General features: G+C 34.3%; 1 protein-coding gene across 8 annotated transcripts; it reads left to right on the top strand.

The window, feature by feature from the left end:
• Nucleotides 1–2,825: 2,825 nt before the first annotated feature.
• LOC147384705 (arogenate dehydratase/prephenate dehydratase 2, chloroplastic-like) lies at nucleotides 2,826–14,686 on the top strand. Of its 8 annotated transcripts, XR_015172517.1 has the most exons (14): nucleotides 2,828–3,204; nucleotides 3,304–3,371; nucleotides 3,463–3,555; nucleotides 5,502–5,702; nucleotides 5,780–5,860; nucleotides 6,499–6,594; nucleotides 6,690–6,767; nucleotides 7,277–7,378; nucleotides 7,479–7,546; nucleotides 7,700–7,781; nucleotides 7,865–7,936; nucleotides 13,674–13,748; nucleotides 14,100–14,193; nucleotides 14,441–14,686. XR_015172517.1 is itself a non-coding variant. In XM_086425221.1 (12 exons), exons 1-11 carry the CDS (start codon nucleotides 2,964–2,966, stop codon nucleotides 7,922–7,924), a joined length of 1,170 nt encoding a protein of 389 aa, XP_086281347.1. In that variant the 5' UTR covers nucleotides 2,828–2,963; the 3' UTR covers nucleotides 7,925–7,936; nucleotides 10,176–11,485. The 8 variants fall into 8 exon arrangements, 5 of the variants coding, with proteins under 5 accessions (XP_086281350.1, XP_086281347.1, XP_086281348.1 ...); XR_015172516.1 differs by lacking the exon at nucleotides 14,441–14,686 and having other exon boundaries at nucleotides 14,100–14,436; XR_015172515.1 differs by lacking the exon at nucleotides 13,674–13,748 and having other exon boundaries at nucleotides 2,829–3,204.
• The last annotated feature ends 745 nt before the right edge of the window (nucleotides 14,687–15,431 follow it).

The raw sequence follows: 15,431 nt of genomic DNA, 5'->3' as shown, positions 1-15,431 counted from the left end.
AAATGAACGGTCCACGATTTTTCAACTTGTAAACATGGGGCTAGAAGTTTTGGAATGGGCTGATTTTTGGTGATGATGATCTCCTCACCGTAGAGATCATCCTCATAAAAAATCAGCCCATTCCAAAACTTCTAACCCATGTAGGATAAAAATGGTTGGCCAAAATGTTTGGTGCTGAACGGGACCCTATATATATATATATATATATATATATATATATATGGGGGGCGTTCAATGGCAAACTTTTTGGCAAAACATTTTTCAAAACATGGGTTAGAGGTTTTGGAATGGGCTGATTTTTGGTGAGGATGATCTCTACGGTGAGGAGATCATTATCACCAAAAATCAGCTCATTCCAAAACTTCTAACCCCATCAAAAACAGTTTACAAAAAATGGACGGTCCACAAGTTTTCAACTTGTAAAGATGGGTTAGAAGTTTTGGAATGGGCTGATTTTTAGTGAGGATGATCTCCTCACCGTAGAAATCATCCTTACTAAAAATCAGCCCATTCCAAAACTTCTAACTCATGTTTTGAAAAATGTTTTGCCAAAAAGTTTGCTAAAAAGTTTGCCATTGAACACTACCCTATATATATATATATATATGGGTCCCGTTCCCCACCCTAAACTTTATCCTACATTTTAACAAACATGTTTTGTCCTACATGGGTTAGAAGTTTTGGAATGGGTTGATTTTTTGTGAGGATGATCTCTATGGTGAGGAGATCCTCCTCACCAAAAATCAACTTATTTCAAAACTTCTAATCCCATAAAAAATGGTTTACAAAAAATGGACGGTCCACAATTTTTCAACTTGTAAACAGGGGGCTAAAAATTTCGGAATGGACTGATTTTTGGTGAGGATGATCTTCTAATCATAGAGTCCTCACCACAGCCCATTCCAAAACTTCTAACTCATGTAAGACAAAACATGTTTGTTAAAATGTAGGGTAAAGCTTATGGTGTTAAACATTTCCTTATATATATATATGGGTAGCGTTCAAGGGCAAACTTTTTGGCAAAACATTTTTCAAAACATGGGTTAGAGGTTTTGGAATGGGCTGATTTTTGGTGAGGATGATGATCTCTACGGTGAGTAGATCATCATCACCAAAAATCAGCCCATTCCAAAACTTCTAACCCATGTTTACCAGTTGAAAAATCGTGGATCGTCAATCTTTTGTAAACTGTTTTTGATGGGGTAAGAAGTTTTGGAATGGGCTGATTTTTGGTGATGATGATCTACTCACCGTAGAGATCATCCTCACCAAAAATCAGCCCATTCCAAAACCTCTAACTCATGTTTTGAAAAATGTTTTGCCAAAAAGTTTGCTAAAAAGTTGGCCATTGAACGGCCCCCCCCTATATATATATATATATATCAGTGGACCAGGCCATGCTGAGAATAACCCATCCCAAGGGTTGAAATTTTATTTTAGCTCAGACCATCATTTTGGGCTCAAGATCAAACAACCTAGTCCTTTTTTTAGTCAGATCGGGTCGGATTAGGACCCGATAAAAGCTTACTTTCTAATAAAATTGTACAAAATACATGTTATCTGTTGGAAAAACATGTCTAAAATCGACCCCAAAAAATATCCAAATCGAATCGAACTTGGCTTAGTTTGGTTTTGTTACAGTTTCAATGACCTAGAATCAGCCCAAACTCGTAACCAACCTAGTAAAAATATTTATAAATGCCTTATATAATTTTCATGTTACTGTATTTTTTATAAATTTTTCAGTGCAGTAAGATTTATATATTTATAAATTTGAATTTTAGTTTGATTTAAACATTAAATTTTAAAGTCAAACCAGCCTATACAAGTCAAATTTTAAATTAAAATATTTTAAATTTTAAATTTAAATATATGCCTATACCCGTAAAATACCCAAAAAATAAAGTTTGGGTGGGTTACATGTATACACTTTTTTACCTTACCTGTACTTGAAAAATAATGGATCGGTTTTGATTTCATGAATACCCAACTCATACCCGAAAAATCGGATAGGTTTTGATTCTGGGCACCTGAATGTACACCCCTACTTTCAAATGAAATGCTCTAAACAATAGAATATTTTGGCTATGAATCAAATGGAACGGATTAATAAGACCCGTTTATTCGACTCGAGATCTATGGCACAAGACTTGCAGGGTGTAGGGCTGGTAATGATCCAACATATACTTTAACTTAACCCTTGGTTACTCTTAAAAAATGATCCAAAATATACTTAATATCCAAATTGGTCCAAATCGATCTGAAAAACATAAAAAAATGAATTTCGAATCAGATTTAGAGTGAAATTTTAGATCCGATATAATTTCAAATTAGATTTGGATGTACCTCAATTTGCCTTTAAAAAATATTTGATTCAAACATATTTTAATATTTTTAATTTCATATAAATACATATAGATAAAATATTTTAATATTTTTTATTTTTCTCCATATTTATAGTTGAAAAGGAGATTTTTTTTAAAATTTTATATATTTTTTTAAAATTTTAAAATTTAAAATTTTTGAACAATAATAATTTAAAAATAGGACATGTGTTCGAATCGGATCGAATTGGGTTAACATACGCATTAATCGGATGGAGAGTACGTTTAAAAAAAAATTCGGATCGGTATTGGAGTGGTACGGATCCGTTGCCAGCCCTTCCTTGGGTGCTGTGTAGCGGTTACAAACAAATCGTTTGGTTTCAATCCAACGGCTGATGTTGTTTTACAACTGACGGTAACAATTGCAAGGCATATTTTGACACGTGGCAGGAAATCTCTGTAAAACAGAAGAGAAGAAGTCTGTAACTCATTTCCTCCCGAATATTTTCAGGCTCTTTGACCACGTATTACCATTTCTCTGTAACAGTTTCGAACTTTTTTTTTAAAAACCCAAACCCTCGTAATCTCCGTCTACATCTCTGCTCTTCTCTTCTCTTCAGCACCGAAGCTTGGACATCAATGGCGGCTATCTTGTCTCGAGCTTTGATAACTCCTCTATCTGATCAATGCCTCTCGAAAATCTCATCTTCAGATCAAACTAGTAGAAAAATCTTCAAAATTCCTCCTAAAACCCCTCAGAAATGGCGTCAAAATGTCTCTTTAGTGGTTTCGATACAAGGAGATAATAACCTAGGAGACAAGAATAAGAAGAAATCACAAGCTGCGGAGTTGCAGAGGATATTTGAAGATTCACTCCCTAGTAAGAAAAAACAAGCATTCTGTTTCGAATTTGTAGTTTTTGTGTCAAATTGGATGGATTTTAATTTGTAGTTTTTGTTTTTTTGATTGTTTGTTTCAGAACCTTTGTCTATAACTGATTTGTCGAGTACGGCTGGTCATGGATCTAATATTCGTGTTGCCTACCAGGTTTGGGGTTATTTTGTACAGTGAGATTGCTATTGAATTTGATTTTTTTTTCGTTTTTGCGTACTTTTTCGAATGATTCTTGGGTTTTCAGGGAGTTCCTGGTGCTTATAGTGAATCCGCAGCTGCGAAGGCTTATCCGAATTGTGAAGCGGTTCCTTGTGAACAATTTGATGCTGCATTTGATGTAAATGTTCTTTTCTTGGCTTATATAGAGTTTCTTTGTTTTCTCGGACTGCCATTTTCACTCAAAAAAATGTGTTTTTGAAGGCAAAATGGTGATCAGAATGGGCCTTTTTGCTTGTTAAAAATGAGTAATTCTTAGAATGTTACTCGCAATTCCATTTCATCTCCCTTACACTTGCAAGATAACTAATTTTAATGTTTTTACAATATGCATTTTTAAGTGTTGTAAAGCAATTCGGTTTTTAGCAGCATTCATTTACTTTGCAGAATTCTTGTGGAATAGGATATTAGTTGAATTTAGAATCATTTTCCATTTTTTAATTGTACTCAACTTGGAAAATGAAATTTAACATTTTATGAGGCAATAAGTGTAGCTATTTGGTGAGATTTAAAGCTTGGCAACACCTATATCTAGTTTGAGGCTGTAGTGGTTAGTGTTTTTTTTTTTTGCAATCGGATTAGTGGTTATTGGTTAGTAATTAGTGGGTGAAGACGGGTTTTGAACCTAGGTTGTGGTATCAACGCTCACAGATCTTATCAACTTAGTAAGATGATACCTTTGAAATATGGAGAAAACAATTTTACTTGGTTCATTATCAAATGTCGTGAGGAAATTTAAGTGTAACGAGTCGCTCAGAAAAGCATGATTAAAGGGGGTGAATGGGACTTGGTTTGGGACATAATGCCGTGGAGAGTTTGATTTTGTGTCTTATTATTGCAAGTTGGATCCTCTGCAGTCAAAGGTTTTTGTGGCTTCTTAAGTAGAAAGGTCCAAATCCTCAAGATAAAGTACCATGTGGAAAGGAACAAGAGCAAGCTTGCTTCCTGAAATCGTTCTCCATTTTCATTTTAAAAACCACCTTTTTTTTTGTGAGTCTATGACCTAATTTGTCCCTCTTGTGGCCGCTAGGGGCAGAACCAGGGTTTTGTCTCCATAGGGGAAACTAAGACCCTTTTAAGTTTTAAAAATTCTTGTGGGGGCAATAGCGATGGATTTTTTATCTGCCTCCATCATCAGTCGCAGTAGCACATAGATCCTTGTAACTTTTAAAAATTCTTGTGCGGGCTAGTGCCCCCACTGTAAATCGACCCCTTTGTGACCGCTAAATTGGAATCAATCTAGAAGAATTTCTTAGGCAATGAAGTTAAGTTTATATGTTTATCATTTTAGTGGTATGGGCTAAATTGGAATCAATCTAGAAGAATTTCTTAGGCAATGAAGCTAAGTTTATATGTTTATCATTTTAGTGGTATGGGTGAATGTCTACTTTGCCCAGCACCGTCTCAAAATTCTCCCAAAATTTAGGAAAATTTCTATGAATAAGAGGTTACCCAATGATTCTCGTTGTTAATCGGCGAATCATTGATTTGGTTTTTTTCCTGACCAATTGAATCAGTGCTAACTTCTGCCTCCCTATCTCCATCTCTTTATTTTGAAGGTCCCTTTCTCCATCTCTCAAAACCCTAACTTTGTAATGCAGCTAGTTTATTACATCGAACCATCATTTTTATAATCCTTGAATTTTTTATGAATATTTTTTTCTGAATCTTTCCCAAGTTAGTTCAAATTGGGCCCCATCGAATAATTGCCTAATTTAAACTTGGTTACAATTTCTACAAAATTGTAGGCGGTCATGATTATATTTCTTGGAATTATCAATCTGGTGCTTTTAGGAAACTGATGCCTCAAAGCTGTGACCAAATATTTATAGGTTGACACATCTACAAGCTTCATAATTGGAAATGAATGTTTATTTGCATTCCTTGACAGTTATTTTTATAGACTATGCAATGAGATGAATTTTTCTAGCCATATTTCTGTTCATTGAGTTTCTATCTTGGCTGAAAACATCTTTCCAAGTATCAGTTGCATGCATGAAAGAACTAGTTTTTCAGTCCTCTTTCCATAAACTATAGACATAATCCTTTTGTATTTCTTCCCTGCAGGCTGTTGAACGGTGGCTTGTTGACAGGGCAGTTTTACCAATTGAGAATTCTCTAGGGGGGAGCATCCATCGGAATTATGACCTCTTACTTCGGCACAGTTTGCATATTGTTGGGGAAGTGAGACTTTCTATACGGCATTGCTTACTGGCCAATCACGGTGTTAAACTAGAAGACGTGAAAAGGGTTCTTAGCCATCCACAGGTAGGTTTGCACTTTAAACTTTTTTTTTTTTTCAGATAATGGCATGATATGTATGAATGACATCAGAGATATCTTAGGCTCTTGATCAGTGTGAGAACACTTTAACAAAGTTGGGAGTGGTTAGAGAAGCTGTTGATGATACTGCCGGTGCTGCACAGGTTTGTGTGAATTTGATTTTTTTTCCAGCCAGCGTCAATGCTTGAATGAGTTTGAAGGAGACAAATTACAGTTTTCTTTTACTTTTTATAGCTATTCAACGTGCATCATCCATCTTCTTAAAATTTCCATGTGTCAGAATCTTTCAAACACTCACTTTTGAAACAAATGGTAATTTATTTTATTTTTTTCTACATTCTTTTGCTCAAATTGAAGTATCTGAAAAAATTCTTTTAAATTATTTTATAGAGTTTGGAATCTCTCTTAAAAATTCGCTTAACATGTACATAATTTATTTTTATGTACATGTTACATAGTTTAAGAGAAACCTGATAAAATACTAGAAATCCTCAAGTTAGAATGAGAGGATCTGTGCTCCTTGCCTCGGTGATACACGTGGGCACATCCAAGGTGGTAGCTGAGTTACCATTTAATGGTTTACCAAGGTGGACTCTTGGGCTGGTCGCTCATAATGGCCGGGATAAAACATGATGAATGGACCTGATAAATGCTTACAGATGTTCATCTGTTATGGTGATTTTTCTTGCCCAAGAGACCTCCTTGGGGAGGCAGGATATGAAAACTAAGTACAGTGTCTGTTCTTTATCACTCCCTTCTTAAAAGTTATGATTTTATGTAGTTTGTTGCTGTCAACAAACTTCAAGACGTAGGAGCGGTTGCTAGTGCAGGTGCTGCAGGGCTCTATGGGTTGAATATTCTTGTTCGAGATATTCAGGTTTGTCCCTAATAGTTCTTGGTGTAAGTGATTTACTCAGTTGCTCGTAGTATTCGTGAGTGTGTTGAGTCATTCTTCTATGATCCCTTGTGCAGGATGATTCTGATAATATTACTCGATTTTTAATGCTGGCGAGAGAGCCCATTATCCCAGGCACTGGTAGGCCATTCAAGGTACACCCTTTGTAGACATTACAACCAAAATTCTTGAACTACTTTCTTATGGGTAGGACTGTCACTGGATTGGATCCTGATCGGATTGGGGTTGATTTGTTACCAATCCAATAAGGATCAGATTGGACCCTGTCAGGTCAGATTTTATCGTATCTCAATATTAAGATCTGGATTCGATCCATTAACAAATGGGATCGGGACAAACCCGATTCTATATACCAATCAAAATAAAATTTATATATCTCAACAATATATAATATAATTTATATACTTTCTAACATATTATTGGATCTGGATATGGTTGATCCAGATCCGATCCAATACGATATCTGATCGAAACCTTATCGGATCGGATCTTTGTCTGAATCCAAAAAAATTGATCCAGACCTGATGCTATCGGATTGGAACGAATCGGATTTACTTATGGGATATGATGTTTCCTTGAATTTTCTTCCCCAGTCTGACCTATTTATCATGAACTGAATTTTGCTCTAATGCATTTTGTTAAGTGTCACTGGCAGACAAGTATAGTTTTCTCTTTAGAGGAAGGACCCGGTGTGCTTTTCAAGGCACTCGCTGTTTTTGCAATGAGGCAAATCAACCTTACTAAGGTACTCCCTTTTGTCGCTGAACTTTCTGTCTCTTCTCACTTTACATGTGTGTAGTCTAAAATGTGATTTTAAATTGATCTTATTCTTGTCTTCTTACCAGATCGAAAGTCGTCCCAGCCGAAAACAGCCCTTGCGTAGATCCGATATCCGCATTAATGGAGATCTAAAGTACTTACTGAGGAACCTCTCAATTTTTAGTTTTTTCTTAGTAAATTGACACACAACTATCTACACAGATCTGAATAAATTGAGTACAAATTCTTTACCAAAAGTTCTGTCGGACAATTCACAGCTTTGAAAATTTCTATCCTGACTATGCAGGTACTTTGACTATCTTTTCTACGTAGATTTTGAAGCATCAATGGCCGATCCAAACGCACAAAATGCCCTTAGGCATCTAAATGTATGTTTCTTCTAATTGTGTACATGATTTAGGGGAAAGGATTTAACTTATTGCGGTTAAAAAATGGTTTCCTTCCTGAGCAGGAATTCGCTACATTCCTCAGAGTGCTAGGAAGCTATCCTATGGACAACACTCTGACATGAATGTCAAGCCAGGTAAGAATTAGCAAAAACTGGACAATAGTGTTGGTTTGACATCAGATAGACTTTTCATTTCTGTAAAATTTGACAGAAGGAAGCTAACTTATCCATCCTATTACAGAAATCTGTGCTTATATTTGGCTGCATACATCCTAACGTTTTTCTGTTATGTGGACTTTTTTCATGTTATGATGCAACTTGATAGACAAAAATGATATTTCACATTGCTTGAGTATCTATGAGTATGGTATATTGATAAAAAATATATTATATATGTTGTCATGGTATCAATGATTGTACCGACCTGGATGCTAATTTGATAGAATGTTTGTTGAGCACACATATGTGGCTGTTAGGTGAAATAGTAAATTTACTTTATGCGGATAAAGGTTGTGTGGATGGAGAGTCGAATATTCAACTAATAGGAGTGCTTACATGGTTGTAAGCAAACCAGAAGATACTCACTCGGTCATACCATGAAGGGGAAGTGGAGTGAACGGGCCTTGTTTCTGCCTTTCAGGTATAAGGAGAAGAGTTCATTCAAGGCAAACAAGGTTTTGTGGATCGGGAGTTGGTCCGAGGATTTCGTGGAATTCATTGTTTTCGTGCAATGTCTCCCCATATGTTACCAAATTTTCTTTTTTCTATTGGTATTAGGGTAGAGAGGGAGAAGAGTGTTTAAGTAATGTTCCTTTAGGACCCGTAACACTCCTTGTTGAGGTCGATGTGGTTCGTAGTGACCCATTGAAAGTGTCATTAATGGTCTAATGAATGTGAGTCACATACCACCTATGTCCCTCTACTCTTTTATTCAACAAGACGCCACCAATCATATGATTCTCTTTCAACCCAGCTTGTGTGACATTGGCATGTAATGCCATATGTATAACTGTGGGTGACAGTTTCTAATCTTCGGATGGTCTCGTATTGTCAACAGGCTTAGGAGGAGAGCTTGAAGTGCTCTGTTTGTGGCCTCTTACCAAATCGAAGGGGACTTCCCGTTCGCATGGAAGCAATGCCCAGCCTACTGTTAAGTGTCATAGTCACTTGTAAATCATCGTCACCCAGTCAGGGTTCAGGAATGAGTTGGCAAGGGGAAATTCCGAAAAATCAGAAAGAGGGGGGTGGGCTTAGGTTAGGGTTGTGTAATTATTCGTACTAAGTTGTGTTATCATATTATATCATCAAATCTCATAGTAAACTACAATAATAAATCACCAAATCTCATATTAATATCATTCATACATACACAAAAAGTAACCACAGGTCCACAATACATTCAAGGTTTATATTGTTCAAAATATATAAAGATAGCAATTACGAATCCCAAGTTAGAATTCATCAACTGGCCAAAAACCATCAAATTCCATGTCATCCTCAATTGCATTCTCATTCCCTGATGTGTCATCAGTAAAATGGTCACTAATAATGTCATCTCCTCTAACTAGTGTTCAAACGGGAAAGCTGAAATTTTATCTTTGTTGATATACCCCATATTATTTTTTAATAATACCCAAATGCCTTGCTCATTTTCTGATATAATCGTGAATTTCACGGTTTAATCATGAAGTTGTAAAAATTGTGACATATTGAAAAAATCCCAATTAAATCATGATTATATCGGTGAAGGAAAAAGTCATAACTTAAAAGCAACTTTTTCAATAAATCGTAGAATTTGGTGACTAAGCTGGTGACGGTGTCCCTCCTTTAGGCATTTTTTACGACAAGAACTCTATTCAAAATCCTTGGCCATAAAGACACCCTTGGGCAGTAGGCCGAGCTACAATGATGGTCCCCTCATTTGCTTGCTTGCTCATGATAACAGCGCATCTTGTGGACTTGTCTTGATGATGATGGTGTCCATGTGACAACGGCATCCTCATGGGTTGGCTGAAGTGATAACGACATTCACATAAGCTACAATGTAACAACACCCTAAGACATCGAAGTTGCACATGATGACATCCTTTGGTGTCCAACATGTTTGACAACTTCCTTGGGCAATATGTAAGTGTTGTGGTACTTAGGTGCACTCTTAGGCATTAAACATCACGTCATTCGTGACAACACTCTTAGGCAATAGAAATGCACGACATGAGGTAGCATAGGGTAAATAGGTAATAAGCCCTAAGTACCACCTATCATGGATTTCTTTTTCCAACTTGTCTATGCAAATCTACGATGGAAAGATGCATTGAATCAATTTGTGGTTCAATAGCTCTCTAATTCCAAATTCTGGGTGTTTCTTTTGTAGATTTATTTTATTATGGATTGGATGATGCTAGGCTTGTGTCTGCAAGCTCTTGTAACTTGACCCATGGGGTTCTACTAGCTGAGGGGCAAATTCTTTGAAGTCATTTGGATAGCTTGGCTACCGTAGGTGGTTTGTAGGGAACTTTCGTAAGAAAAATGATTTCCAGGGATGTTCTTGTAGATACAAATCTTTAACCATAGAAGAATTGTGGAAAAGTAATTGTCAAGCATCTCACTATGCATAGGGAACTCTATCCCTTAAAACATAGATTGAAAAAAAAACTTTAATCATATAGATTGAAAGTTAGTAAATGAAGATCACATAAGGAGTTTAGAAATATCTGGAAACTCTAATCATATGGGGATAGGACATTTAATTTGTTATAGTATTAAGGTAACAAAAAGGGGAAAAACTTTGGTTGGGAAATGCTTTAGGCACATTTGGTATTACAACGGAACTTTGAATTGCATGAGAAAAATTAGATAGTGTTGGTTAACTCAACTGTAAAACTTAAGTCATGTGAGTAGAGGAAAAGTATTATGTTACTTATTTGTAAAAGGAAGAGAGATTTTTAAAATTGTAATCTCATGGGATAAAATTTATGAGCCACATAATGAAATTATGAGAGAGAGTGGTGAAGAAAAAATGATTTATGTCAAAGAAGTCCAATAATCACATATCAATTCATTTAACCTGGACAACTTTGACGATTGTTCGAGTAACCATCACATGTAATGGTCCCTTGCAACAATCTGATTGAACAACTCCTCTCCCTCGCACAATTCCATAACGAGATGGATGGCATTGCCATCCTTGTATTCGACTTTCAAGATCATGATATTTGGGTGTTTGGGCAAATGCTTTATGATCTCTACCTCTCTCCTTACTATCCACAACATTTCTCAGCTTCTTTAAGATTGATTTAGAAGCCAAAGGCTCCCTTAAAAATTTATTGGTAAAGGGATACATAATTCTAAATTCTTATCTCCTAATCTGACCTCAATGTCGTGATCCGTAAGATCTTTCAAAATACATTGCTTTATCACTTGATTTTATGATTCATAATATAATTGATCGAGAAAGTGTTCTGTTTCTTCTTCCCATTTTTCTTCTTAAATGACTATTAGTGTAACACAACAATTTCCTATGAATCAGAGCTTCAAAGTTTATACTATTACTTTTACACTTTGCAAAGCAACTTTAAGGCCTTTGGTTCAAGTATTACTTACCCATAACAAATGATTTCTAGTATTATATTCCAATTGTTTAGTATTTTAGTTTCCTCCAACATCTCATTATTTATTTAAAATTTTGTTATTACTAGGCAGTATGGATTCTTAGTAAAGGAGCAGATTCTATGTCGTCTAGAAAAAAGATGGGACACATAGATTGTAAATGAAATTGTCATGAATTTTTTTAATAAAAAATGAAGTATGTGTGGTTCTCATAAATAAGGTGTTGGAAATGAAAAACATGTGATCTTTTAAAGAAAATGAACTTATGATGGGGCTTGTTGAGAGATACATGTTAAATAATAATGCAAAATACAAATAAAAAACAGTACATTCCACTGTTTCGTACTTTAGCTTCCTCCAACATCAAATTATTTATTGAAACCTTTGTTTTTACTAGATTCATTGAGTATGGATTTTTAGTAAAGGAACAAATTATATAATGCCTAGAAAAAAGATGGAACTCATGAATTGTAAATAAAATTGTCTATTTTTTTTTTTATGAAAAAGGAAGTATTGTGTGGTTCTCATAAATAAAGTGTTAGAAATGGAATACATGTGATTTTTTTCAAGAAAATGTAATTGTGATGGCCGTTGCAAATTCATCTTAACACATTGAATAAAAATGCAAAATACATGAAAAAAACATACATTACATATAGGGCCATTATTCATTTCGTATAACAATTTCTTGGCCACTCATTAATTGTTCCAAGATTTATTATTTTTTATTGTTTTAATAATTTTTTAATTTTAATTAAAATCAATTTTAGAAATTAAGTACCCTAATTTTTTTAAATATAATTTAGCACTTTCTGATTATTTTTTTGTTTTTTGCATTTACAAAATTTGACGACGCTTTTCTAGGGTACCAAGTAGGGTCAATAATTAGATCACTCCAGCAATGAGCTAAAATAGAATCACCTCAATGCAAACTATTACTAGTATTATTATTTTGGTTAATAATTGTAGGTGATGACGGGTTATGAACCCAGTCGTGGTATCAAAACTCAGAGACTTTAACCTACTTAGCAAACTGTCACTGTGCAAACTATTTGATAAGGAATAATGACATCATACACCTATTATTATTCGTTATACCCATTTCTAGTTGTGATGGTTTAGGCATTGTATTAAGTTTCGACATATTTCCACAAAATATATTGAAATATTTCCATTTCTGCAAGTTCCGACACAAAATTTAACCGACAGTTTTTTTTTTGTATATATTTTGGTGGAAATAACTATTCATTTCACGAACTATTTCGATGAATAGTGAATTTCGACCAAAATTATCAAATTTCAGGTATAAAAATGCAGTATTTCGGTGGAAATATTTGGATGAATAGTAAATTCTGACTTAAATATATATATATATATATATATATATATATTATTTTGAAAAAAACTTATAATTGCTTTTATAAAGAACTTGTATGTTAAACATAGTATTTTTTAATAAAAAATTGCATATAACATTCATCCATTAGTATAAATGAATTATGATTACTTGGTTATATATTTCATCTTATTTTAATGTACTCTTAAGTATATTAGTACGTTTATATAAGCACGCATACAATCAACCATGTTTCAATTAGTTGGATACATTAGAAATTTATTCATACTTATTCAAAAAATAAAATAAATATAATAACACTTGAATGCAATACTTAGTAGATTCTTTATTTTAATGTCTTACATATTAAGTTGTATGTAGTTAATGCAACATTATTATTCCTATTTCCGTTGTCAAGCCTCCTTTCAATAGTCAATACATGTGCGTATGCATAGCAAAATGTTGTTGATATTCAATTCCTCACTCCATATGGTAGTTCATTGTATATTGATGACTTGATGTGCGTGTTTTAATGCCTATTTTATCATTTCTTACCAAGTTAATGAAAATTTCATCAATATTTATTTCATTTCCAAAAATTGTATTCATTTTCACACTTATCGAAATATTGTCACGGAATATTTCCATTTCCAGACTAACAGAAACAAACATCGAAATCGAAATTCAATGGGAGTGGATCCTCTGTAGCGCTGTTAAGAGTGCCATGTCAACCACAAACTTAAACTACACCGTTAAAAAGTGTTTGAAAATTGCAGGTTCATAGACCGTCCATTGTCATTGTCATGGATCATGTTATAAATGACTTTTAAAAAAAAATCATATCTGATCCAAACCATAAGTACAAGAGATCTGAATTGTTACTTTTTTATTTTATTTTATTTTAAAGTGATGTTTTGTGGGCTGTAGAAGAAGAGCTACAGGGCGCTACAGGAAAATGGCACTACAAAGGATACATTCCCAAATTTAATACCTTGGGTTTAGGTGATATAATGACTTACTGCTGGGCCTAGCTATTGCACCTTGCCTCCCAATTATATATTTAAATATTCTCCAATATCACTTTTTTCTCTTCTATTTTTTTTTTAAAGTAAATGTCCAACGTTACTTTCCGTAGCACATTGTGAATTTATAATGTACATGAATAGGTTCTGTCTGAATAGCTTCTGGTTTGGTATTTTTGGAAAAAAATTTCAAAGCATTTGTATCTGAAATGCAGAATCGAAACCTTTGAACTGAAATTCAGAGCAAAATTTTTTTTTTTGGGCAATTTCCTTTCAACCAAAACCTTTTGAGTTGTGATCTTACATTCTTATATTTTCATTGCCAATACAGAGGATATAGCAGAGTGTTTCGTGGTGCAATGCAGTGGAGAGAGCTCATCCTACACGATGTCGCTTGATTCCATTATCAAATTTTGAGATATCAGGTTAAATCCAGTCCAGTTTCCATGTAAAAGCTCATCTTTGGCATGAATGTTGGTGCATAGGGAATTGTGCTTCTATATGTCCAACCATTGATGCATCTTCAAAGTACCATTTTGCAATTTTTGCAGTTGTAACTGTAATATTTGAATTGCAATATGGATTCTTTGTAATGCAGCAGCTCTGCATATATAAAGGTTTTGCATATCTCTATCTTAATATCAAAATGTCTGTGCATGTTTACTTGATCAGTGTCTGGAAAGAGGACAGCCCATACAATCTGTCTTCGAATTGTTAGCGATCATTGAGATTTGCAAACCATCTCTGTTTTCTATATGTATAATACTATATACGAAGTCGTATAATGAGGTTTAATGTAATGAATTTAACATATCTTAGATTAGTCAGGTAAGATATATTCTTAGGTGGGAAGTATTATAATAAGGCATATTATGATACCTAATCATTATAGATTTATCATAATAGTAGCTTATTATTCTGGGAAGGATTTGAACATAGTGTTGAAGTCCAAGTAAGTGAGTGTGTTTTTGGGTTGGTCCAAGGTAATTTGAGTTGGGCTTGTAACTTATGTAAGTGACGTACTTGTGGTGCTTCTAAAATGATGTAATTTTGTTTTCTTTTGTAAGAAGTCTTAAGTCTTTTCTAGTGGAGAGAGTATAGAAACCAAGAAAACTCAAGAGGTGAGATTGAAAGGTTTGGAAAGATTGAGTTCTAGAAGAAGGTGAAGTTAAGTGATAGAGGTGATTCCTTGTATTGATTTGCCCCATTTTTTTTTATATAGTGAAATCGAGTTCCAACGCTCACACCTCCATGGACGTAGTCTTCGACTAAACCACATAAAATATCTTCTTGTGGGTATGTGTTTTTACTATTTCTTTGTTTAGTTATTTATCTTCTTTGCATTTGCTATTATTAGTTGGATTTGTTCTTTATTGCCATTATCAAACAAGGTCTTGGAAGGTATGACATATAAGGTGTTTGGTGAAATAACCCAAAAGGTATTTGATCAAATTACTAACCGAGTTTCACAAAGGTGTTTGCATACACAACACATTGACAGTCATCAAGTCATCCATATTTCAATTTATTCCTCCAAGAGGTAGAGAAAAATGTTTTGCCGACTTTCTTTCATATCTTTATATGGTCACATAGAATTCGTTGCAAAGTGAATATGAATTCCTTGGTAAAATGAATTTCATTGATTGATACCACCTGGAGTGAG

Source organism: Akebia trifoliata, chromosome 15 (genome assembly GCF_017979445.1).
Source record: "Akebia trifoliata isolate Shusen 1 chromosome 15, ASM1797944v1, whole genome shotgun sequence".
Classification (NCBI taxonomy): Eukaryota; Viridiplantae; Streptophyta; class Magnoliopsida; order Ranunculales; family Lardizabalaceae; genus Akebia; species Akebia trifoliata.
The sequence above is the reverse complement of the archived record's forward strand: the minus strand, read 5'-3'. Positions and strand labels throughout refer to the sequence as shown.

What these genes read in the sequence shown, in the direction of transcription:
- LOC147384705 (XM_086425220.1), top strand. Translation starts at nt 2,964, where the DNA reads ATGGCGGCTATCTTGTCTCGAGCTTTGATAACTCCTCTATCTGATCAA. An exon ending in TTCTTGTTCGAGATATTCAG is followed by an intron (nt 6,595 to 6,689) that starts GTTTGTCCCTAA and finishes TCCCTTGTGCAG; the next exon opens with GATGATTCTGATAATATTAC. An exon ending in CGCATTAATGGAGATCTAAA is followed by an intron (nt 7,547 to 7,699) that starts GTACTTACTGAG and finishes CTGACTATGCAG; the next exon opens with GTACTTTGACTATCTTTTCT.